Genomic DNA, 27,524 nt, shown 5'->3' with positions numbered 1-27,524 from the left:
CTATACCCACTTGCTTCAAAAAGGCAACAATTATACCAGTGCCCAAGAAGAATAATGTGAGTTGCCTTAATGACTATCACCCTGCAGTATTCACATCGACAGCGATAAAATGCTTTGAAAGGTTGGTCATGTCTAGACTGCCTCAGCAAGGACCTGGACCCATTGCAATTTGCCTACTACCACAATAGGTTAACAGCAGATGCAATCTCAATGGCTTTCCACACAGCTTTAGACCAAATGGACAACTCAAACACCCGTGTCAGGATGCCGTTCATCAATGGTAGCTCAGCATTTAATACCCTGATTCCCACAATCCTGATTGAAAAGTTGCAGAAAACTGTACCTCCTTCTGCAATTACATCCTTGACTTCCTAACCGGAAGACCATAATCTGTGCGGATTGGTGGTAACATATCCTCCTCACTGATGATCAACACTGGCACACCTCAGGGGTTGCGTTTAGCCTACTGCTCTACTCTCTATATACATATGACTATGTGGCTAGGCATAGCTCAAATACCATCTGTAAATTTGCTGATAATACAACCATTGTTGGTAGAATCTCAGGTGGTGTCGAGAGGACATACACGAATGTGATATGCCAACTAGTGAAATGGTGCCACAGCAACAGCCTGGCACTCAACGTCAGTAAGATGAAAGAGCTGATTGTGAACTTTAGGAAGGGTAAGACGAAGGAACACATACCAATCCTCATAGAAGGATCAGAAGTGTAAAGAGTGAGTAGTTTCAAGTTCCTGGTTGTCAAGATCTCTGAGGATCTAACCTGGTCCTAACATACCAATGTAGCTATAAAGTCAAGGCAGCCGCTGTACTTCATTAGGAAGTATACTGCACAACAACAGCGTCAAGAGGATCTTCAAGACAATTCTAAAGACACTTCTCTCGGTAGGGTTGATTCTGGGCAGCAGGGGATCCCCGACCGGCATCAAGCTACTGCTCATAAAATTCAAGTACCACAAAAGAAAATTATTACCACTTGGAATGTAAGAACCCTATATCAAGCAGGAAGATTGGACAATGTGATAAATGAAATGGAAAGACTAAAGATTAACATGGAAATTAGTGAAGTTCATTGGACAGGTGCTGGAACATGTCAGAATAGAAATAAAACACTAATTTATTCTTGTGGATCATCCCATACTAATGGAGTAGGAATTCTTATGGATGAAAACATGGCAGAAAGTGTTTTAGGACATTGGGCAAAATCGGTGGCAAAATCAGAAAGAGTGCTCCTTGTTAGATTCAGAGGACAACCATTTGATTTAGCAATTATACAGGTATATACACCAACAACAGATGGAACAAATAAGGATACAGATAAATTCTATGAAGAGCTTGAACAATGGATGCAAATCTCAAGATATTGTTATTGTCATGGGAGATCTAAATGCTAAAGTAGGACAAGGTGCTGATGGAAATACCACAGGAAAATTTGGACTAGGGGAAAGAAATGAAAGAGGCGAGAAATAGGTATAATGGTGCAAGATGAATAATCAGGTCATTATAAATACTTACTTTAAAAACCATCCAAGACTCTTGTGGACCTGGAAAAGTCCAGGTGATAACACCAGAAATCAAATTGACTTTATTACTACAAACCAAAGATTTAGAAACTCAGTGACTCAATGCAAAACATATCCAGGTGCAGACTGTAATAGTGATCATAACCCAGTAATAAGTCACATAAAAGTATAACTTAAAAAACTAAAGAAGCAAAAACCTGAACAATCCCTTGACTACTCACAATTAATTAAAGAAAACTTAAGACAAAAATTTAATATTGAAGTAAGGAATAGATTTCAAAGTCTAGAAATAGAAACTGTTGAAGATGATAGCAATCATGTAGAAATGAAGTTTAGCTCTCTAAAGGGTGCCTTGGTAGAATCAGCAAAGTCAGTGATTCCTAAAAAAGAAAAAAGCACAAAGAATGACAGATGAAAGCATAAGTCTCATGGAAGAAAGGAGACAGAAGAAAGCAAATCCTATAGAATATAAGTCCTTAGATAAAAAAGTTAAAAACTAAGGTCAAAAAGCCAAAGAAGAATGATTAAACCAGGAATGTGAACAACTAGAAAGAATCCCTATTCCTGATCCAAAAAGGTTACATCAACAAATCAAGAATATGACTGGTAAAAAGCTCCTCTGTTCTTCAGGGTGGATGTTTGAAAGCAAAGGATGGTACCATTATCATGGAAAAAGATGAAATTGTGAACAGATGGACTGAATATATTCAGGAATTGTTTGAAGACGATCGAGGCGAAAAACCAGAAATTAAGAACAGTGAAGGTCCAAGTATTTTGAAATCTGAAGTTCGTAATGCAATAAATAAGATAAAGAAAGGAAGGCAGCAGGTCCTGATGAATTAGTAATAAAACAAATTATCGCCCTTAAAGATTATGGAATTGAAAAACTGACATTTAATCAATGACATTTATGAGACTGGAATAATACCAGAAGAGGTGAAAAAAATCAGTATTTATCACTCTTCCAAGGAAACCTAGAGCAATAGAATGTGAATTACATATGACCATAAGTTTAATGAGTCATATCACCAAGATACTTCTAAGAATTTTGATGACAAGAGCTAAAAATAAGATAAAAGCTGAAATAGGTAAAGAACTGTGGTTTTGTGAAAGACAAAGGTACAAGAAATGCGATATTGATGTTAAGGATACCATCAGAACGAGCTATTCAAGTACAAAAAGATTTATTTGTTTGTTTTATCGACTACACGAAAGCATTTAATAAATTGAAGCACAATAAGTTACTTGAAATATTCCAGGAAACTCTAGATCTAGATTCAAAAGGCCTCTGCCTAATCAGAAATCCGTACTGGGAACAAACTGCCGCTGTAAGAATAGATGGAGAAGTGAGTCAGTTTATGAAAATCAAGAGAGGCGTTAGACAAGGGTGTGTTTTCTCCCCTGATTTGTTTAATGTATACAGTGAAACAATATTACAAAAATAAGAGACACCTTGGGAATCAAATTTGACAGTGAAAACATCAATAATTGCAGATATGCAGATGACACTATTAATTGCAAGTATGGGGGAAGAACTACAAAACTTAATTGATATTGTTGTTGAAGAAAGTACCAAAATGGGTCTATCAATTGTAAAAAGACAGAATGTATGGTGTTATCCAAAAAGGAGAATCCTATCTGCAGGCTGAGAATAAACGGGGAAGACATAAAACAAGTACAGAACTTTTGCTACTTAGGAAGCGGGTGACACCAGTTGGCAGGTGCGATATGGACATCAAAAGAAGAATAAGGATGGCAAAAGACACCTTTACAAGAATGAAGAATATACTGACCAACACTAAACTAGACATGACAACCCGCCTCAGAGTACTGAAATGTTATGTTTATCCAGTTATGTTATATAGTTCAGAATGTTGAACAATATCTAGTAACATGAGGAAACAAATTGAAGCAGCAGAGATGTGATTTTTGAGGAGGGTGCAAAGAATATCATGGATGAAACAAATATCTAACGAGGATGTCATGAGAGCAAGCACAAAAAAAGAAATAATGTATGAGATCATGAAAAGGAGACGTAACTCCATTGGACATGTGATTAGGAAAGAGGAGTTAGAATGCATGGTAATTATGGGAAAGATTGAAGGGAAGAAAGCAAGAGGAAGGCAAAGACAAATGATGATGGAGACAGCAGCCAGAGAACTGGAAATGAATACCAATGAATTGATCCACTTGACCCGAATTAGGAGTGTGTGGGCATGGCAGTTAAAGCTCAAACTGGGCACGGCACCTGATGATGACGACGACGACTACTGACTCAAGCTACAAGCTAAACTTTAGAGAATCCTGCATGAGGACTCCCAAGTCCCTTTGCACCTCTGATTATGAATTTGCTCCCTGTTTAGAAAGTAGTCTATGCATTTATTCCTTTTAATAAAGTGCATGACCATGCATACACTTCCCTACACAGTATTCTATCTGCCATTTCTTTGTTCATTCTCCTAATCAGTCCTTCTGCACACTCTCTGCTTCCTAAACACTACCTGCCCTCCCCACCTATCTTTGTATTATACTGCCCGCAAACTTGGCCACAAAGCCATCGCTTTTGTCACCCAGATCATTAACATTTAACATGAAAAGCAGTCCCAACACCAACCCCTCCAGAACACCATAACCACTACCATCTATAAGGACAAGAACAGTAAATACCTGGGAATACTACCACTTGGAAATTCCCCCTCCCCACACCCCTCAGTCACTCACCATCTTGACTTGGAAACATATCACTGTCCCTTCATTGTCACTGGGTCAAAATCATGAAATTCCCTCCCTAACAGCACTACAGGTGTACCTACACTTCAGGAACTGCAGCAGTTCAAGGAGGCAGCTCATCACCACCTTCTCAAAGGCAACAATGGATGGGCAATAAATGCTGGCTTACCTGTCTCTGAATGTGAACAAAAGAGATGGTTGTTGACTTCAGGAGGGCACTCTTCACTGAACATTGACGGCTCCTTGGTAGAGATCGTTAAGTGCACCAAATTTCTTGGTGTTCACCTGGCGGAGAATCTCACCTCACCTGGTCCCTCAACACCAGCTTCATAGCAAAGAAAGCCCAGCAACGTCTCTACTTTCTGCAAAGGCTGAGAAAGTCCCCCATCCTCATCACATTCTACAGGGGTTGTATTGAGAGCATCCTGAGCAGCTGCATCACTGCCTGGTTCGGAAATTGCACCATCTCGGATCGCAAGACACTGCAGCGGATAGTGAGGTCAGCTGAGAAGATCATTAGGGTCTCTCTTCCCGTCATTACAGACAATTACACTACACGCTGCATCCACAAAGCAAACAGCATTATGATGAACCCCACACACCCTTCATACAAACTCTTCTCCCTCCTGCCACCTGGGAAAAGGCACCAAAGCATTCAGGCTCTCACGACCAGACTATGTACCAGTTTCTTCTCCCAAGCCATCAGACTCCTCAATGACCAGAGTCTGCACTGACACCAACTTACTGCCCTCTACTGTGCCTATTTATTGTAATGCCTGCACTGTTTTGTGTACTTTATGCAGTCCTGGGTAGGTCTGTAGTCTAGTGTAGTTTTTTTTTCTCTCTGTTGTTTTTACGTAGTTCAGTGTAGTTTTTGTACTGTTTCATGTAGCACCATAGTCCTGAAAAACATTGTCTCATTTTTACTGTGTACTTATGATCGAAATGACAATAAAAAGTGACGACTTGGGACTCGAACACCCACATTCCGGAAATGAATTTAAAAAGTCTCCGGTAGCCAACCAGAAAAGGTGTCCTTTATTCCCACTCTTTGCCTCCTGCCAGCCAGCCAAACTCTAAAAATATTAGTATCTTTCCTGTAATACCTAATTTGCCTCAAGACAGTGAATACCTCCACTTCTGGAATCTGTATAGGGTCCATTAAGTTGATGTTGCTTTGTTTCACTTCTATAAGCTCTGTGTCTGTCTCCTGAATAAATATAGACACAAAAAAATCCTATTAAGATCTCCCCTACCATCTCTTTTGGCTCGACACATGGATTACCATTTTGATTTCCAGAGGACCAATTTTGTCCCTTACAATCCTTTTGCTCTTAAACATTTCTGTAGAATCCCTTAGGATTCTCCTTTAGCTTGTCTGCGAGAGCAATCTCATGCCGTCCTTAAGTCCACCTGATTTCTTTCTTAAGTGTTCTCTTGCATTTCCAAAACCCCACAAGCACCTCATTGGTTCCTACCTGCCTATACACCTCCTTTACTTTTCTTAACCAGGACCTCAATATCTCTTGAAAACCAAGGTTCCCTACACCTGTTATCTTTACCTTTGATTCTGACAGGCACATAAGTTTTGTACTCTCAAAATTTTGCTTTTGAAGGCCTCCCACATACAAAGCACAGCCTTGTCAATTAACAGCCAGTCCCAATCCACACTTGCCAGATTCTTTCTGATACCATCAAATTTGACCTTTCTCCAGCTCAGAAACTCAACATGTGGACCAGACATCTTTTTTGCATATTTACTTTGAAGCTAATGGCATTTTGATCACAAGATACAAAGTGTTCCCCAACACAAACTTCTGTCACTTGCCCTGCCTCATTCCCTAATTCGCACTCTCTCATTGCAACTTCTAGGTACTGATTAAGTGAACACACTTGAAAAAACCCTATCCCATCTAGTTCTTTTAGTGTTGGGAGTCCCAGTCAATATGTGGAAAGTGAAATCACCTACTATAACAACCTTGTTTCCTGCAGCAGTCTGCGATCTCTCTACAAATTTGTTCCTTTAAATCCCACGACCTGTTGGGTCGCCTGTAACCCAACAGCCAGGGTCATGGTCAATATAGGTACCAACGACATAGTTAGGACAAGTGATGAAGTTCTGCAAAGTGAGTTCAGGGAGTTGGGTGCTAAGTTAATGGACGCCTTATAAGTTAACTTATTCCCAGTTCTATCTATTATGCCTCACTAGACAAGTTCTCCAGTCTGTCCTAACTGAGCACAGCCATGATATTTTCCCCGACAAATAACACCACCCTGTCTCCTCTAATCCCTTCTGTTCTGTCACATCTGAGACAATAGAATCTCAGAATATTAGCTGCCAGTCCTGCCCCTCTTGCAACCAAGTATCACTAATGGCTACAAATCATAATTCCATGTGTTGATCCAAACCCTGAGCTCATCTGCATTTCCTATGATACTTCCTACATTGAAATATACACAGCACAGGACGTTAGTCGCATCACACTGAACCTTTTGATTCCTGACTTTGTCTGTCTTACAACATCTGTCTCCACAACCTGCTCTGGCACTTTGGTTCCCATCCTTCTGCAACTCTGGTCTAAAACCCTCCCCCTTTGCAGCAATAGCAAACCTTCCAGCTTGTTTTAACTCCCCCTCCAGTTCAGCTGTAAACAATCTCTTCTGTACAGGTCCTAACTTCCCTGGAAGGGAGCCCAGTGACCCAAAAATCTGACTCTTCCTCCTACATCAACTGCTTAACCATGTGTTAAATGGTATAATATTCCTATTCCTGAACCCACTAGCACGTGGCATGGGTAGTAATCGTGCCCTTTAACTTAGCACCTAACTTCTTGAACTCACTTTGCAGAATTTCATCACTTGTCCTAACTATGTCATTGGTACCTATATGGACCATGACCTTGGCTGTTCACCCTCCCACTTAAGAATGCTGAGGATTCGATCTGAAATATCTTGGACCGTGGCACCAAGGGGGCAACATACCATCTGGGTATTTCATTCTCGTCCACAGAGCCTCCTTTTTGTTCCCCTAACAATTCCGCTATTACCACAGCTCCCCTCTTCCCTTCTGAGTCACAGACTCAGACTCAGTGGCAGAGACCTGACCGCTGTCAGGTCCCCCAAAGGTATCCAAAGTGGTATTCCTGTTGTTGAGGGGGGTGGCCACAGGGGCAAATCTGCACAGGCTGTTTAACCCCTTTCCCCTTCTTGACTGTCACACCAGTTTCCTGTGTCCTGCACCTTGTGTGGCAAACCCAGACATCAATGTGTAGATCACTGGTAGGTGACAAATGATAAAGCTGTTAATAAACCATTCCGTAACTTGGTTCTTGATAGAGAACAGTCTGAGTTGGTGGTAATTAGCCAGAATGGATTTGTCTCACTTTTTATGGTAAGAAATTCCTAGGGAATTTTCCACATTATCAAGTAGATGGCATCGGGTTGATCAAGTAGTCTACTGCCAAAGTTTGGTTGGAAGTATAGCTAATTCTGGAGCACAGAGCAATGCAGCTAGGATGTTGTTTGTTTCAATAGCTTTTGCTGCATTCACAGCTTTTAGTCATTTCTTGATATCGAAAGAATGAATCAAAATAGCTCAAGACTTCTTTGATGATGTGGATGTGAAGAGAATGCCAGGGTAACCATTCACTTAGCACCGAAAATCTAAAAACTGCAGACTCTAGAAATCTGTAAAAGCACACAAAAATACTAGAAACATGCAGGGGGCCAGGCAGCATATATGGACAGAGAAACAATTACCATTTCAGGTCCAGTAGAGAGGGAGAAGATGGGAGTTCTTTATAATTAGCAAATGCAGAACATGTTAAGCATGCAAAACTATGGAAACAAAGAAAAACTAATAATCGACAGCTTCTATCAGCAACACAGACACATATTAAAACTATATCCTAATACAATTAACTTATCTCCTGACTCTGAACCAAAGTCAGAAACTTGAAATCATTACTTTGATGTACATAACCACAGCAGAAAATATAGTCACCACTGAAATCAAAATTCACTATCTCAGCCATCATTGCTCTAGTATATACAATCAATAGGCATAATTCTTCACGAAGTTCAACAGCACTTTCTCCTTTAGTCTCTATCACTGGGAATGACAAAATCAAATAGCCTTAGAAATGCAATTATCTCCCTGGGATATTCCTAAGAATGCTTGATTTTTCAGACAAAACATCAGGCTTTACAACATCAAGCTAACATGATAGCATATGCAGAAGGCCATAGGTTGCTGATATTGCATTAGCAGGGACAGCAGTTGAATAACGGGCATGATTAAAAATTCACTAAGAATGGATAAAAGCAGCCACAAAAACATGGAGGTAATGTGGACATACTAAATGAACTCTGCAGCTGCGAATCATGCACAATTAAAAATAGAAAGAGGATAACAATCCACATCATCAAAGTTCAAGTCTAGTAATTCAACTTTAATTAAAGAACAAAATAAAAGTAGAATTCAAATACAGAATAATGCAAGCACTAGTAGTGGAACTGGAGCTACTATCTTCCCTTCATTAACTAGATGGGTACATCCCCCAGTTAAAGGCCACCATAATCCAATTACATTAACAAATACCAACAACATTCCTATTCCGAATGACTCTGACAAAAGTTAAATGACCTGAAATAGTAACTCCATTTCTTACTGCACATTACCTGAACTGCAGAATATCTCCTGCATTTCCTGTTTTTTTTAAAAAAAATTATTAAAACAGCTGTAAGGCTCCAAAATAATCAATATCTCAACAGAAACTTCATTGCATTATCATAGACTCTAAGTTTAATGTACACAATGTTCAGTATTACTTGCAACCCCTCAGATAATAAAGCAGTACACATCATAATACAGCAAGACCTGGATGATGAAGTGGTAAGTAACATTCAGACCATATAAATGCCACGCAATGATAATATCCAACAAGAGAAAATCTAGCCATTATCCCTAACTTTCAGTGCCATTGTCAACACTAAACCCTTAAACAGCATCTTTCAAACTCATGATCTCTACCTGCTAGAAAGGACATGCCAGCAAAAGCCACCTGTAAGATGCCCTTCAAGTCACATGCCACCCAGTCTTGGAAATATGTTGTCATTCCTTCACTATTGCTTGGCTAAGACCCAGGAATGCCCTCCTGAACAGCATGGTGATTATCATCACACCCCTAAGACTGCAAATGCCCAAGGCCTCTTGAGGAAAGGAAGGATATGTGATTAAATGATACTTAGCCCGAGATGCTCACAATCTTTGAATAAATAATGAATTTTTAAAAATGGAAGGGACATTCAGATTAAGGACCAACTTAAATTGCACTGTGATGGCACTAGATAAATCCGGAATTTTCTTTGTCACAGTTTTGTGGGAAAAAAATTTAAGAAATGACAATATGAAGTATCACTTCGCCTCACCTGGCTATCAATTTAGCCCAATAGAGTTGCCTCCTATAGTATGACGACCACTCTAGTTCAGGACACTGATGACCATGAGAACAGAATTCAGGACAGTGCTCCTTGGAATACTGAGAAAAACTGTTGTTCTCCTTTAAATGAGGTAATTAGCTACAGTTGTGCTATACAATCTTTTGATTCCATTATATCTGCACACTTTAGTTTAATCTAGGTCTGGGCTCCTAACCTGGGGTACACGGACCCTATGCTAAATGGCATTGGTCCATGGCATAAAAAAGGTTGGGAATCTCTTATCTAGTCAGTCATCAACACAAAAGATTAACTCTTTCTCTACAAAAGTTGACTGAACTACTGAGTATTGCTAGCATTTTATGCTTTTATTTTCAGCATAAAGAAATGAATTGAGTAAAAAGCGAGAAAAAATGCAGAAAATATTCACAAGGATGTTGCCTGGATTGGAAAACTTGAGTTATCAAGACTGGATAGGTTGGATGCTTCCCTTAGAACAAAGAAGGTGAAGAAGTGATATGACAGGGATACATAAAATTATGAGAGATGCAGATAAGGTAGGTAGCCAAAGTCTGTTTCACACACTGGGGTGTTTTACAAAAAAAAACATAGATTTAAGGTGAGAAGAATGAAGTTTAAAAGGTATCCGAAGGGTAAATTCTTCACATAAAGAGGAGTTGCTATTTGGAATAAGCTAGCAGAGGTGTAGTGGCAGGAAAAAAGACAAACTATAAAAGACAACTGGGCATACTCATTCGCATGGAATTAGCATATGTAGACAAGGTGATTGTATGGACATGGTTAAATAAAAGATGTGTATCTATACTGACTTTTATGACATTCAAGAAAGTTTATTTAAGTCTTGTGCATGATATTCCTTGTTGAGCTGCAACTAACGAGAAGCAAGATCAGGTGGTGATACAAAATTGCTTTTGTTCTTTTCTGCACACGAACAGTTAATCAGAGTAGAGAACTACATTCAAGTTGTTTGGAGATGTAATAGTACTATATTTAAAACCACAATTCAATGATTAATTCCTTACCTACTACAAACATGGTCTATAAGCAGAGACATTGAGTCGAGATTGCCATCCAGCTTAGTATTGTGATATAGGCACCGGTCCCGCTGCAGTTCCACTGCTTGGCGCAATAAAGTCTGTAAGCGTCGTGGAGGTAGCATTACTGATGGGGGCAAGTACACTGGGAAAACAAAAGATAAATAAAAATTGATTTAACTTTGATGACTAAAGGAATCATAACAAAAAAATCCGATACAGATCTTCCCCAGTTATAATTCCCGTGAACTGTTCATAATCTGAACAGTTTTCAAGTTGGAAATACAGTTGCAATTCTAATACCAAAATGCTTGTTCACATATATGGACTGTACATAGTCAGGCATTCACAAACTGGGGAAGACTTGTAAAAGATAAATCTGAGGCACACAACTTTAGATGTGAATAAACAAAGGACCAAAGCTCCCAACCTAAATGCAGCAAGTTTTCTACCGACTTGACGGAATCATAACCTTGCTCAGTCCTTTATAAACACGTAAGCCTAGCTGCGAGCATGCACATAAACACCTGGAATGCGTCATCTGGCCCTCTTTGTGCACACATCATCCATAAGATCACGACTGATCTATGTATTAACACAATATAATTTTCTTGCATTTTCCACATATCCCTTAATTCTCTTAATATTCTAAAATCTGTTTGAAGTCTCAACTGAGCCTTCAGATTTCTAGCATAAAGAATTTCAAACATTCACCATTGTCTAAAATAAATTTGAGTCAGTGATTACCAATTCCATACTCCTCAGCAAGAATCACCACCCTGAATCTAGCCTGACACCACCCTGTCAAAACTTGATTTTTTAAAATATTCTGATCTTTCCTTTTATTCTTCTTAACTTTTGAGAACATAGGCCTTGTTTACTCAATCATTTCCTATACAAAAAAAACCCCACCATCAATAACTGATCAAGCGAATCTTTGTGATATTCTCTCAATGAGAAGTATATACATTTTTATGTGAACAAGTTCAGTAACACATCTATATCCCTGTATTCAAATCTCATCATAACAAAAGCCAAATAACACTTACCTTCCAAACTGGTTACTGCATAAGATGGGTGGCTTTCAGCACTTTTGTGTACAAGGATGACTAACTGAATATCATCATTACCCAGCTTTTTTTTTTACCATATCAAGAATGTTATGTTTTTCTCATTTGTGGGCTGACGTAGATAACATACTTTTCTATGCTACATTCTGATACTTCTTCTAATATAGGAGGCATTTCAGCCATTGATTCTATGTTGGTTAAGTTATCCATAGTCATACAGCTGAAAACAAGCCCTCTGGCTCAACTGGTTCTTGATGAACAAGATGCCCCATCAAAGCTAATATTTGGCCCATAGCATTCTAAACCTTTCCTATCCATGTTCCTGCCCAAATGTCTTTTAAATGTTACTGTATCTGCCTCACTTCCTCTGGCAGCTCATTCCATGTACATATCTCCCTTTGTGTAAAGAAAAAAAAATTGCTCCTCTAGGTCTAATCATATCTTTACCCTCTTACCTTAAACCTATGCTCTCTAGTTCAATTCCCTAATCCTGGGAAAATGTCTAAGTACATTCACCTTACCTATGCCCTTACCTCACCACCCCCCAATGACTTTATACACCTCTGAAAGATCACTTCAGTTCTCTAGCCTGCCCAATTTCTCACTATAACCCAGTATCTCCACTGGCAAGATCCTTAAAAATCTCATCTGCATTCCTTCCAGTTTAGAGCTGATCAAAGACTTCAGAACATGACCAGTACACATGTTCTAGTCTACACCAACAGTGTTAAGGACTTCAAGTTCCTAGGTGTGAAAATCACTAATAGCTTGTCCTGGTCCAATTGAAAACATAGCTGAGAAAGCTCACCAATGTCCCTGCTTCTTCAGGAAGCTACAGAAATTCAGTATGCCCCCACTGATGCTTAATAATTTTTATTGATGTGTAGAACGCATTCTGTCTGGATTCATGACTTGGTATGGCAACGCTTCCGCATGTGACATTCTCTCGTCTCCCCTCTCCCATCAGGCAGATACCACCAAAACACTTACCACAAGGTTCAAGGGCAGCTTCTATTCCACTGTTACAGACTCTTGAATGGCCCCCTTAAGAAGGGACTCTTAGCCTCATGATTGACCTCATTATGATCTTGCACTTTACTGATCACCTGCACTGCACTTTCAGTAGATTTTACACTTACTTCTGCATTGTTATTGACTTACCTCATCTTAGCTCAATGAACTCTGGAAAATCTGATCTATATAAACAGTATGCAAGACAAGCTTTTCATTTTATCTTCAAAAGATTTAAAGATTCAAAGTTCAAAGTAAATTTATTATCAAAGTATATATAAATTATACAACCTTAAGATTTGTCTGCTTACAGACAGCCACAAAGCAAGAAACCTGAAAGAACCCAATTAAAAAAAAGAAAAACCAGCACCCAATGTGCAGGAAAAGAGAAAAAAAAAACACAAATCATGCAGACAATAGAAGCAAGCAGCATTCTGAACCAAATTGACTCCATAGTCCTGAATCCCTCGAGCAACCAGAGTAGGCCCAAAGCCTACTTCATCATACAGCAAGGCAAGCTACTACGATGCTCGCAGACATGAAGCGTGTAGCAGTGGGAGTAGACTCACAGCCTCAGCTGTGAGCCACGAAGGAAGCCTCATGAAGGGAGGAGTGAACATTGCGGGAGAGCGAGCAAAACTGGCTCAACCATCACCTCCGGTCTTGGCATCCTGCCTTTTTGGTCTATCTGGGCCAGTGTTAAAATTGTCCAGACAATGGATCATGCCCCGTTGGGCCACAGTGAAGGGACCAGACTTTGCCACCCAGCCTGAAGCCATTCTCGATCTCTTCAAATTGGCTCAATGCTTAGAGCCATCCACCCATTTAGGTGGACACACACCAAAACTTCTCTGCCTCAACTCTTTTAAAATTGCTTGCTCCAATTCCATCTCTGAAATGGCTTCAAACATGTTGCACCCTGACAGTGCAACACACCAATACGGCTCCTCATCCCTTAAGTCAGCCGCACCACCTCATTACACAATTTAACTAAAAAATAAAAGAATTTTTATTAAAGCTTTTGGTCATATTTCTTGCCTTCTGAATTACCAGTAACCTGTTGCACAGCTGTAGTAGTGTCATCTTAAACCATAATATCTTGGTACATGTAACAATAATAAACCAATAAACAATTTTCCTATAGCAAGGTGACAAAAACTGAAGAGTACTTCAGATGCAGCTTCACTATCATCTTGTACAATTGCAAAATGCCATCTCAACTTTGATACTCAGTGCCATGACTGATAAAGGCCAGTCTGCCAAAAGCCTTCTTTACCGTTATGTATCTGTGACTCCACTTTCAGGGAATCACATACTTCTTGAACTTCAAGGTCCCGCTGTTCTATATCACACTCCAGGGCCCTGCTGCTCACTATAAAAATTCTACCTCAATGTGGTTTTCCCAAATGCAACATCCCATACTAAACTGAATTAAACTGATTGAGCTGATCAAAATCTTCCTGTAATTTTTGATAATCTTCACTGACAACTACTTTAGTGTCACCTGCAAACTTACTAACCATGCCTTGCAGATACTTGACCAAATTGTTGATATAGATGACAAACAACAATAGGCCAGGTACCGACCCATGAAGTACACCACTCATCATGGACTTCCAGTTTGAGAAAAACCTTCACCGTTCTTGCTTCTATCCATCAAGCCAACTGCATATCAAATTGGCCAGCTCTCCGTCATCTAATCTTCCAAAAGAGCTTTGGAAGATTATTCCAAAGGTCTTTTTCTTATTAAAGACCTTACTGAAGTCCATGTAGCCTATATCCACCACATCTGCTGCCCAGCCCTCACTGAACTTCTTGGACACGTCATCAATCAGGGTCTTCATACATGATCTCCCATGCACAAAATACACTGCCCAACCCTAATCAAGCCGCCTTTAAAAGAGGCATGTACATCTTATTCCTTAGAATCCTCTCTAGTAACTTACTAAACAGATGTTAGACTGATTGGTCTATAGTCCCCAGGAATTTTTTTGCATCTTCTTCAATAAAAGTACAATAGCCACTACCCTCCATTCTACTAGCACCTCACCCATGATACATGATGATGCAAATATCTCAGCCTGGGCTCACACAATTTGATTTCTTCTCTCTCAAATGTTCTTGGATGTACCTGGTTGGGCCCTGGAGATTTGTCTACCTTCATTTATTTTAAGATATCCAGTACCTCCTCTACTGTAGTGCAGACTATACAAGACTTACTCATTAATTTTCCCTAATTTTGAAGTCTTCATGTCTTTCTCCACTGTGAAAAGAGGAGAAATATCTGTTAAGGATCTTACCCACCCCCTGTAACTCCATACAAATATACTTTTGTGTTTGTGTGATTCTATTCTCAATCCAGTTACTCTTTCCCCCTTAAGAAAGAGAATAAAAATATACTTAAAAATTATTGAAGACAGCTATAAGGAATGCAGAAAAAATAGTAATGATTTTAACTGTAGAGCTTATGAAAATATGAAAGCTATATTCAAGAGGGAAATTTGGATTGCCAAAAGGAAGATTGAGAAGGATATTGCTAAGACTGACCCCAAGAGATTGTTTCAATACTTTAGTAGAAAACAAGCAGGAAGTTTAATGTATTAGGAATAATAGTGGTGTTAAGTTATGCAGAGGACATAGTGGATACTCTTTAACATATACAGTGGCATGCAAAAGTTTGAGCAACCCTGGTCAAAAATTCTGTTACTGTGAATAGTTCAGTGAGCAGATGAACTGATCTCCAAAACTCAAAGTTAAAAATGAAACATTCTTTTCAACATTTTAAGCAAGATTAGTGTATTATTTTTGTTTTGTACAATCTTAGAGTGAAAAGAAGGAAAGGAGCACCATGCAAAAGTTTAAGCACCCCAAGAGATTTAAGCTCTCAGATAACTTTTACCAAGGTCTCAGACCTTAATTAGGTTGTTAGGGCTATGGACTTGTTCACAGTCATCCTTAGGAAAGGCCAGGTGATGCAAATTTCAAAGCTTTATAAATACCCTGACTCCTCCAACCTTATCCCAACAATCAGCAGCCATGGGCTCCTCTAAGCAGCTGCCTAGCACTCTGAAAATTAAAATAAATGATGCCCACAAAGCAGGAGAAGGCTATAAGAAGATAGCAAAGCGCTTTCAGGTAGCCGTTTCCTCAATTCATAATGTCATTAAGAACTGGCAGTTAACAAGAACAGTGGAGGTCAAGTTGAGGTCTGGAAGACCAAGGAAACTTTCCGAGAGAACTGCTCATAGGATTGCTAGAAAGGCAAATCAAAACCTCCATTTGACTGCAAAAGACCTTCAGGAAGATTTAGCAGACTCTGGAGTGGTGGTGCACTGTTCTACTGTGCAGCAACACCTGCAAATATGACCTTCATGGAAGAGTCATCAGAAGAAAACCTTTCCTGCATCCTCACCACAAAATTCAGCATCAGAAGTTTGCAAAGGAACATCTAAACAAGCCTGATGCATTTTGGAAACAAGTCCTGTGGACTGATGAAGTTAAAATAGAACTTTTTGGCCACAATGAGCAAAGGTATGTTTGGAGTAAAAAGGTGCAGAATTTCATGAAAAGAACCCCTCTCCAACTGTTAAGCACGGGGGTAGATCGATCATGCTTTGAGCTTGTGTTGCAGCAAGTGGCATGGGGAACATTTCACAGATAGAAGGAAGAATGAATTCAATTAAATATCAGCAAATTCTGGAAGCAAACATCACAGTCTGTAAAAAAAAAAGTTGAAGATGAAAAGAGGATAGCTTCTGCAAAAGGATAATGATCCTAAACACATTTCAAAATCCACAATGGATTACCTCAAGAGGTGCAAGCTGAAGGTTTTGCCAAATCCCTCACAGTCCCTAAACATCATCCAAAATCAGTAGATAGACCTCAAAAGAGCAGTGCATGCAAAACGGCCCAAGAATCTCACAGAACTAGAAGCCTTTTACAAGGAAGAATGGATGAAAATCCCCCAAACAAGAATTGAAAGACTCTGAGCTGTTTACAGAAACTGCTTACAAACTGTGATACTTGCCAAAGGGGGTGTTAACTATGTACTGACCATGCAGGGTGCCCAAACTTTTGCCATGGGCCCTTTTCCTTTTTTGTTACTTTGAAACTGTAAAAGATCGAAATAAAAAAAAAGTAATTTTGCTTAAAATATTAAAGAAATGTGTCATCTTCTTTAACTTTATGCATTTTGGAAATCAGGTCATCTTTTACTTGCTTAGCTATTCACCATAACAGAAATTTTGACCAGGGTGCCCAAACATTTGTATGCCACTGTCTTTTGCTAAAGTATTCACCTGTGAAAATATTAGCAACATGCCAGTAAGTGTGGAGAAAAATAAGGGTCCTTTAAGTGACTTAGAAGGTGAGGTCCTGTTTCAGATGAAAATGTTGAAGTTAATAAATCTCCAGGACCAGACAAGATATATCCCAGGTACTTAAAGAGGACTGTAATCTCTAACATGTATTTTTTTTTTAAAAGTAACTGAAGACTAGTGAAATCCCCAAGGACTGGAAATGGGTTAAAATTGTCCCACAGTACAAGAGTGACCGCACTGATCTGGTAACTATAGACCAATACACTTAACATGTATCACAGCTAAGTTAATGGAAACAATATTAAAGAATGAGATGGAAAAGCAACAAATAAGAACAGGCATGTTAGCAGAACACCAGCATAGGTTCAGAAAAGGGTTTACACACATTTTACTAATGCGCTGGAGTTCAATGAAGAGGCAACTGTAATTTATGATAACAATAGAGCAATTGATATCATTTCCTTGGACTTTCAGAAGGCTTTTGTCAAGGTACCTCACTAGAGGTTAATAATCAAATTACAGGAGGTAGGGGTTCAGGGTAAGGTGTGTGAATGGGTGCAGAATTGGCTCAAAAATGAATAAAAAAGTTATGGTAAGAGGATCATTTTCACACCTAGATGATTTTAAAAGTGGGGTTCTACAGGGATCAGTTTTTGGGCCACTGCTGTTATTAATTTACATTAATGATTTGGATAAGCACATAACAAACAAATTAGTAAAGTTTGCCGATAACACAAAATTAGGAGGAATAGGTTGATAACATTCAGGTAGCAGAATCAATAGTTGATCTAAACAAAAACCAGATGTGGGCAGCTAAATGGCAGATGAAATTTAATGCAAGTAAATGTGAAGTTTTTCTTATCATATAGGTAGAAATATTAGATATAAATATACAATAGGGGGTCTTGAGTTAGAAAGTGCACTGTATGAGGAAGATTTAAGTGGCCTGGTAGATTCATCACTATCAACATCTAGACGATGCACAGAAGCAATTAGGAAGGCTAATAGAATGTTGGGCTAAATAATGTGCTCAGTGGAGTTCAAGTCAAGAGACATTCTCCATTGGTTTCAATTTCGTAAGTTTTTCACTCTGAAAAACTTTGTTCTTGATAGCCCTATTTTACCTTCTTTAATAGATCAAGCTTTTAGCATATGGAAAAGGAAAGGTATAATATGTTTTCGTGATCTTTTTTCTGAAGGTAGTTTGATGTCTTTTGACCAACTTTCTAACAAATTTAAGTTACCTAAATCTAATTTTTTTAGATATTTACAAATTAGAAATTTTTTATATAAAGTTTTACCATCCTTCCCTAATTCAACTGATAGATTTTTCAGATATGATTTTTACTTTAAATCCCTGTCAGAAGGGATTAGTGGCTCTTATTTATAATATGATTATGAAGATACAACCAGAGGTATCGGGCAGAATTAAACAGGAATGGGAAAAAGAACTTCAATACAATATATCAACGGAAAAATGGGAAAAAATTTTACAAATGGTTAATTCTTCTTCTATATGCGCTAAACATGCTCTAATACAATTTAAGGTCGTACATAGAGCTCATATGTCTAAAGATAAGCTTGCTCGGTTTTATTCTCATGTTAATCCTCAATGTGACAGATGTCATTTAGATGTGGCTTCATTGACCCACATGTTTTGGTCATGTCCTACCTTACATAATTATTGGAAGGACATATTTGCTACCATTTCCTCAATTTGGAATATTGATTTTCAACCTCATTTTATCACTGCAATTTTTGGTATACCAAATGAAGATGATAGTCGACTCTCCCCTTCAATTAGACGAATGATTGCCTTTGTAACATTAATGTCTATATTACAAAATTGGAAAGTAGTAAATCCTCCTACCACATTTCAGTGGTTCTCTCAAACTATTTCTTGTTTAAGTTTAGAAAAAATTAGAAGTACTATTTTCGATTCATCAATTAAATTTGAAGAAACTTGGGGACTGTTCATTCGACACTTTCATATGAATTAATTTGGCTTCTTCCAGACCTTTACTCTTATTATTCTTGTTCTGGTATGGAGTTCCGGAGTTTCTGACACTATCATATACATACAAACTATTATTATTGCCCATGTTAGTTTAGGTTTTTTTTTTATTTCTTTAAATATACATTTTTTCTTGTATTTTATATATTTTTTTCTTTTGATGATTATTTTTAATCTTTTTCATGTATAATCAATATAGGTTAGATTGATTATTGTACAATCTTTTTTTGCTGATAGTTTAATAAGATATTGTTATCTTGTTACTAATTTAATTCTAAGTCTAATGTATTCATAACCTATTTAATACAATACTATTATGTTTTTTTATATAAAAATTAATAAAAAGATTGAAAAAGAAAGAGACATTCTCCTTAAGTTGTATAATGCGCTTGTGAGCCCACACCTTGAAAACTCTGTATAATTTTGGTCTCCATATTGTGAAAGTGATGTGAAAGCACTGGAGAGAGCCCAGAGAAGGGCGACTAGACTCATTCTAGGATTGAAGGGTGTGAGCTACAAAGAAAGATTGAATTAAATCTTTTAGCCTAAGTAGATGTAGAATGAGAGGAGACATGATAGAAGGGCACGAGTAAAGTGGATGCCAGCTGCTACTTCAAAATTAATCCATTATCAAGGACGTAGGGCCATGGGTGGAGACTGGTTAAAGGGAGAATGCAGAGTAACATTAGGAAGCGTATCTTTACACAGTGAGTTTGGAAGCATAGAACAAACTACCTAGTTCGGTTGACAGTAATACCTTAGAGACTTCCAAATCTAAACTCGATAGTTATTTCAACACACCATGTGAATTTGGCAAGATTTGTTGGGCCGAATGGCCTGTCCTTGTCAAAAACTTTATAATGTTCTAATAACACTTACAAAATCTTTTTGGTTCCCATCAGTCCCATTCCTGTATCTAGTTCCCTGCAATCTACTTTCTTCCACATGTCCATCAACTCCACCCTAATACACAAGAGACAATTTACTAACAGCTATCAGAATGTTTCTGGTGGAAAGCTGAGCCTGAAAGGAGGTCGGTTCTTCCAGGTCACAGAGAGAGCATGCAAACTCCACACAGGAAGCAATAGTAGGAGAAATGAACACCGGTCATCAAAACTGCATCAGTAGCCTTGCCAAGAAATGGTAGGCTACATGCCATACCTGTCTGATGGGACAACCTAATGACCGCAGCAGAAATTTACAGAGTGGCCACTTTATTAGGGACACCTGCTTTTCAATGCAAATATCTGATCTGCCAACCTTGTGAAAGCAACTGAATGCATAAACACATGCAGGCATGGTCAAGAGATTCAGTGGATGTTCAAACTAAACATCAGAACAGGGAAGAAGTGTGATCAAAGTGATTGACTGTGGAACACTGATCTCCTGGGATTTTCATGCATTACAGTTTCTACACTTTACAGGGAATGTGCGAAAAGACTGTAAAAAGAGCAGAATGTGCTGCACAGTTTGCTGCAAAGCAGGCAGAAACGGAGATGGAGGAGGCCATCACTGTACAAAGGCAAGAACGTAAAAGACTGGAAAATCAGAGATCTTCAAGTAATAGCCGCAAAGCTTAAGGCTTACTCTGAAGCTGACTCAAGAGAGGCCTTGGAGGAAAGTAGAACAGCAAGCAGTGAGCCGGCTAATTGTCCTCCAATATCTTATAAAGAAATCAAAGGGGAACAAACATGTAAGAACAATAACAATGAACAAACAAACAATACTAAAAATGAAGTTTTATTGGTACAAGTCCTACATGACACAATGGTTCTCACCAGACTTCCTACACCCGAGCCTCAGTCTTCTCAGGGGACACACTTAAGTTCTTAGGAGTGGAACACAAGCTTTAAGGCACTGATAGAATGGCGATGCACAAATCCAGCTGACAGGTTGTTCTACCTACAAAAATACATCAGTGGTGAGGCACAATCTGTATTGGAAGGAAGCTTCTACAGAAAGGATGATGAAACCTACGACCAAGCATGGAAGGTTTTGAATGCTCAGTACAGCCACTCCTTCGTAATCCAGCGTGCATTTAGAGAAAAACTGAATAACTGGCCAAAGGGAGTCAGTTAAACTGAGACAATTCAGAGATTTTCTGACAGCCTGTAGCAATGCCATGCCACATATCAAAGGGCTTCAGGTGTTAAATGACTGAGGAGAATCAAAGGATACTCCAAAAACTCCCTGATTGGGTGACCTCTCACTGGAATCATCGCATCATAAAGCAGTTGCGACAAATGGGGTAATTCCCTGATTTCAAAGAGTTTGCTGATTTTTGTGACACAAGAAGCAGAAATTGCATGCAATCTTGTAACATCCTTTCATGCCTTGAAGCCAACTGAAGAAAAGCCATCTAGAGACACGAAGCGCACAAAGGCTAACGCGTTCATCACAAATGTGAAAGCGTTGGATAAATCAAGCACAGTGACAGAAACATACAGTGCCGTGGATTCAAATGGATCCAAGAAGGTAAACACTTTGTTTTTATCTTCAAACCCAGTCACATGCATGTGCTGTGGAGAAAGCCACTCCATCCACAGATGCCAATAAGACTGTGGAGGACAAAAGAAGGTTCATATTGGACAATAACCTGTGCTTTGGCTGTCTTAGGAGAGGACACAATTTAAAGGACTGTAAGAGCAAAGCTACTTGTGGTACATGTAAGAAACAACATCCAACACTACTTCATGAATACCGACCTTCTGCTGCACATCCTCTCATGTTATACAAGCGGAAGAAAACACATCTTCCCTTTCTTGCTGCATTGACAGGGGCGATGGTGGGAGCACATCCATGATAGTGCCTGTATGGATTTCTTCAATCACCAACCCCTAAAACAGAGACCCTAGTGCGGGGGTCGGCAACCCGCGGCTCCAGAGCCACATGTGGCTCTTTTACGTCTGTGCTGCGGCTCCCTGTTGCTTTGGGAAATAATTGGTTGTGGCGACCCTTTTCCTGGCACATCCGAACCGACTCACAATTAGATAGCCTACGGGGGTTTGCGAGCACAGAGCTTTGGAGCCTCTGCGCCATGGGGGGCAGGTTGAGGGAGGCTTAAAAGTGAGGCTGAAGATTTCGAATAAAGTTTTTTCCTTCGACTGCAGTTACCGACTCAGTGTCATAATTTTAGCGCTGTGTGTAGCACACCACTACATGGTCAGTATTTAATTAAAATGTATTTTATGTTGGTTTGTTAGTTTTTGAAATGTAAATCTAAATTTGAAGATTATGGTGATCTTGTACAATCTAAATAAGACGTTGTGGCGACCCATTTCCTGACACATCCGAACCGGCTCACAATTAGCCAGCATTCAGGCTAAGGGAGATAGCCTACGGGAGTTTGTGAGTACGTGTCTTTTGCAGCATCCGCGCCCATGGGGGGGGGCGGGTTGAGGGAGGCTTAAAAGCAAGGCTGTTTAGTTCGAATAAAGCTATCTTTGACTGCAGTTTACTGACTGCGTGTGGCACACCGCTACAACGTGTTTTTATCGCTGGCTGTCCAGAGGGGAGGTGCTGAAACGCTTTGTCGCGTGTCTGGAAGAAGTGAAAACTTTCCTGGGCAGCAAAGGGCTCAACTTTCCTGAGCTGGAACAGCCAGAGTGGCTGGAAAAGCTACACTTCATGGTAGACATGACAGTGCACCTGAACACGCTGAACACAGCTCTTCAACGGGGTAAGGACGTACAGCCCTGCACACGTTGGAGGATGTTTTGGCATTCGAGCGCAAGTTGACGTTGCTTGCCAGAGATTTACAGAAAGGCACATTGTCTCACTTCCCCAATTTGAGAGAGTTCAAACAAGGTCACAACATGATAAATTCGGAGTATTTTCATTCTACAATCATCGCAATGCAAACATCGTTTGGGAAACGCTTCTGTGAGTTCAGAGAGGAAAAAAACACATTATCCTTCCCGGTCACTCCCCTAAGCATCGATCCATCCCTACTGAATACGACTGCATTGTCAGGTGAGAGTCAACCTGACCAAGTATGATAAATATTTTAATTGCCTATTATTTTACGTATATTCATATGTTTTCATTGTTCAGTGAAATAGTCCTTTTATTTTTCAGGTTGACAGCTGGCTGACGTTATTTTTGGTTTGCTGCTGGCGGCAAATTTAAGTTCGGCGTTTTTCATAAATACAAGAAGGACTCAAATAGACATTGAGTATTTTACTTCAAAGTAACCTTCAACCCAACGTCTTTTTTTCGGAGTTCAAAATGTTTTTGTTGCATGCAGAAATGTAATTTCGTTTTCTCTGCAGGAGATCATCGATTTCATAAATGCAACACATTATAGTTTGTTTATACATAGCATAAAGGCAAAACAAAACGTTGTATGCAGTGTTATTTCATTTTAAATGTCAAACGGGTTTTGCGGCTCCCAGTGTTTTCTTTTCTGTGGGAAACTGGTCCAAGTGGCTCTTTCAGTGGTAAAGGTTGCTGACCCCTGCCCTAGTGTATGCCCTACTGGATGTACAGAGAAACAACACTTTTGTGGACCAAGAGGTATGTGAGAAAATGGGGGGCAGGATTAGAGCCAGTCAAGTTAAAACTTACCACTATGATGAGAAAAGATTCCATTGTTCAGAATGGAAGAGTTAGTGGGCTTAGAGTTAGAGGGTTTTCCTCGCAAAGTTTAATCAACTTGCCACCTGCCTATACCAGAGATTTCATCCCACTCGAATGTTCCCACATTCCTACATCTCTAACAGCCAAAAGGTCGAAACATCTGAATAGAATAGCACAGGAAATACCACAGTTGATGGATTGTGAGGTCAGACTCCTGATAGGCTCCGACTGTGCAAGAGCGTTGGCACAACGACAAGTCATCACAGGAGGTACTGATGAGCCGTATGCCATCAAGACTGACCTGGATTGGAGCATTGTCAGCAGCTCACCACGGGTCGCAAAGTCAATAGAAGTGACAGGTCTGTGCCATCATGCATCTGTTAATGAACTTCCACCATTGACACTAGCCACTGTCATTAGAGCCCTTCAATCAGACTTCAGATACAAACCCTGGGGAAAAGAGCATATCACAAGACAACATACAGTTCATGTAATTACTGAATGAAAGAATACACCAGAATGCAGATGGGCACCTGGAAATGCCCCTCCCCTTTAAGACACGCTGTCAACTGCCAGAAAATAAGTGACTGGCTCTGGTGTGGCTGAAGCACCTGAAGGGGAAACTTGAGAAAAATCCCAAATTCAAGGATGACTACGTTAAATTTATGGAGGGTATCTTCAAGGATGGTGATGTGGAAAGAGCTGAAGATCAACTCAAAGCAGGAAATGTGAGGTATATTCCTCATCAAGGAGTCTTATCACCCTAGAAAGCCAGAAAAAATTAGGGTTGTGGCCAACTGCTCTGCTAAGTATGATGGCACGGCTCTGAATGATCACTTACTAGCTGGACCTGATCTCATAAATGGGCTGACAGGCGTGCTCTGCAGATTCTGCAAACACCCAATAGCAATCATCTGTGATGTAGAAAAAATGTTCCACAGGTTCCATGTAAGCCAAGAGGACAGAGATTACTTACAGTTCCTGTGTTGGGAAAATGGTGATACAAATTCAGAGCCTAAAGAATATCGCATGAGGTCCATCTTTTTGGAGCGGCATCCTCTCTTGACTGTGCAAATTATGGAATGAAGTATCTTGTGAGCCAAAATGAAAAGGAATATCCAGCAGCAGCCAACTTCATCAGAAGATATTTCTATGTTAATGATGACCTCCTCAGTGTAGAATCTGTGGACATAATGGTGACCTCCTCAGTGTAGAATCTGTGGACACAGCCATTAAACTAGTGAGAGAAGCACAAAATGTGTGTGAAAAAGGGAGATTACACCTGCACAAGTTCATCTCCAACAACAGAGAAGTCTTGGGAGTCAATCCCAGACAGTGAACGAGCTAGTGGAGTTCAGGATGTGGACCTCAATTATGATGAACTCCCAGTCCAGACCACGTTGGGAGTAAAGTGGAGTGTGATCGTGAAATATTCTCTTTTAAAGTTGCCCTAAATGAGAAACCAGCAACAGTGCATTGCTCCTTAGTCATAGGTAAGGCAAGGGTTGCACCCACGAGAGTTGTAACCATACCAAGGTTGGAATTAACGACTGCAGTGGTCTCTCAGCAGTCAGCAGTATGCTAGAGGAGGAGCTGGAGATCAAAATTGACCATAAGTATTTTTGGACAGATTCCCAGGTAGTCTTGGGCTACATTAATAATGAAGCCCAAAGGTTTCATGTTTTCGTTGCAAATCAAGTCCAAAGAACCAGAGAAGTAACTGATCAGTAGTACTTTATCGACAATGATCAAAATCCGGTAGATCACGCTTCCAAAGGCCTCAAGGTGGCAGAGCTAATTGGTACAAATTGGCTTACTGGGCCCAAGTTTCTGTGGGAAAGAAAGATTGTCACATCAAAGTTAATTCCAGAGCTTCTGGTGGGCAATCCTGAAGTCAAAACGACACAAGTATTACAAACAAAGGTGGTAAAAGAGGACAATTTCTTGAAGAGTCTTAAAACAGTTCTCAAAATGGCATGGCATTGAATGTGGTTGCCTGGATCCAGCAACTAGCAAACAGAGCCAAAACAGCAAAACCCATAAATGTCAAAGACAGAAGAAAGGCCAATTTCGTGCTTGTAAAACTGGCACAAAGGGATGCTTTCAAAGAGGAAATGCGAATACTGAGTCATTACAAACAGCCACACAGCCATCCATTGTTCCAACTTGACCCAGTATTGCAAGATGGTGTTCTCAGAGTGGGAGGACAATTAAAGAAGGCTTCTTTACCTCTCAACTTGAAGCATCCAGTAATCCTACCAAGAGATGGTGTGGTCACATGTCTGATCCTAGATTACTGCCATGGAAAAACTCAGCACCAAGGCAGAAGACAAACCCTTAATGAACTGAGAGCAAATGATTACTGGGTTGTTGGTGGCAGCAAAGTTGTGGCGAACTACATTAAACAATGTGTTACATGCAGGAAAGCTCGCAGGCCAACAAAAATGCAAAAGATGGCGGATCTTCCTGCTAACTGTATTGATTCCTCGCCACCATTCTCATACTGTGGGATGGATTGTTTTGGACCATTTCATATTAAGCAAGGTCGAAAAGAGTACAAGAAATATAGTCTCTTATTCGCCTGTCTGTCCTCGAGGGCAATTCACATAGAAATGTTGGAAGATCTAACAACTGATGCCTTCATAAATGCCTTACGGTGTTTTATAGCTATCCGTGGAGCTGTAAGACAAATCAGATCAGATCAAGGGGCAAACTTTGTTGGGGTGAAAAATGAACTGACAGAAGCCTTAAAGGAAGTGGACAAAGACAGATTGACTACTCACCTGGCCGTAAACCAATGTCACTTCACCATGAATGTACCTGATGCCAGTCACATGAGAGGTGTTTGGGAATGGCATATCATAACAGTTAAGAGCACCCTAAGCTAGGTCCTCTCACAGAGCGTTGGAAGATTAGATGATGTTTCAAGATCCTTCTTCTTGAGGCCATGTCAATTATAAACAGCTGCCCACTCACCACTGACAGTATCAATGAACCCAAACAGTTTACTTACCATGAAAACCTCTGTCCCGCTGCCTCCACTAGGAAAATTTATGGCAGATCAGTATGCCAGGAAAAGTTGGTGCAGAGTGCAATATCTGACAGAGCAATTCTGGAGTAGAGGGGATAAGGAATAACTAGCAAACATCCTCAGACAGCGCTGGCACTCTTCAAGACAAAATGTGAAGATTGGAGATACTGTCATTGTAAAGAGGAGGGGATTCCTCCTAGTGAATGGAGACTTGGAAGAGTGCTCGATGTTTGTGAGGATGAAGATGGACTGGTGCGAAGATCCACAATACAATTAGGAAATAAAAAGCTAGGAAAAGAGAGTCAATGACTCATTTTAATCCATCCATTCTTGAATGTCCAATTCATAAATTAGTTGTAGAACACAACTAAAATGTGTTTCAATGGAACTAATTTCTAAGCACCTACCTGTGTGGAGAGTTTAAAGTATCAGTTTTAATCTTAAGAGTTTGTTAGAAATATCAATTATTTGGTTCTGGAAATTACTAGATTTATTCAAATATTTGAATAAAGGTTATCATAAATTATAGTAATTTGGTGGGAGTGTAACTGTCTCAGACACGTTTCAGTGAGGTGTTTACTGTATGTTTTTGTCATAAATTCATGATTATTTTATCATCTTAAAATATTTTATGTAAGATTTTATTTAATGTAGAGAGTAATGGTCACATGACCAGAGTTTAATAAAAGCATGACTGTGGTATTATGGGTCAGAACCAACATGGAAGCAGAGAA

The 27,524-nt window shown here is 39.6% G+C and overlaps 1 protein-coding gene across 7 annotated transcripts in view; it reads right to left on the bottom strand.

The window, feature by feature from the left end:
• Nucleotides 1-27,524, bottom strand: part of LOC132400957 (WD repeat-containing protein 26) — a 143,650-nt gene that overhangs the window by 65,709 nt on the left and 50,417 nt on the right. For all 7 annotated transcript variants that reach the window (XR_009514439.1, XR_009514441.1, XR_009514440.1 and 4 more), the window contains exon 6: nt 10,756-10,912. Coding sequence is in view for 4 of the 7 variants with exons in the window: in XM_059982564.1 (XP_059838547.1) it covers nt 10,756-10,912 (157 nt within the window). In the remaining 3 variants the exon portion in view is untranslated. The remainder of the gene's footprint in view (nt 1-10,755; nt 10,913-27,524) is intronic.

This window comes from Hypanus sabinus, chromosome 10, assembly GCF_030144855.1.
Source record: "Hypanus sabinus isolate sHypSab1 chromosome 10, sHypSab1.hap1, whole genome shotgun sequence".
NCBI classification, from domain to species: Eukaryota; Metazoa; Chordata; class Chondrichthyes; order Myliobatiformes; family Dasyatidae; genus Hypanus; species Hypanus sabinus.
This window is presented reverse-complemented; position numbering and strand designations above follow the sequence as displayed.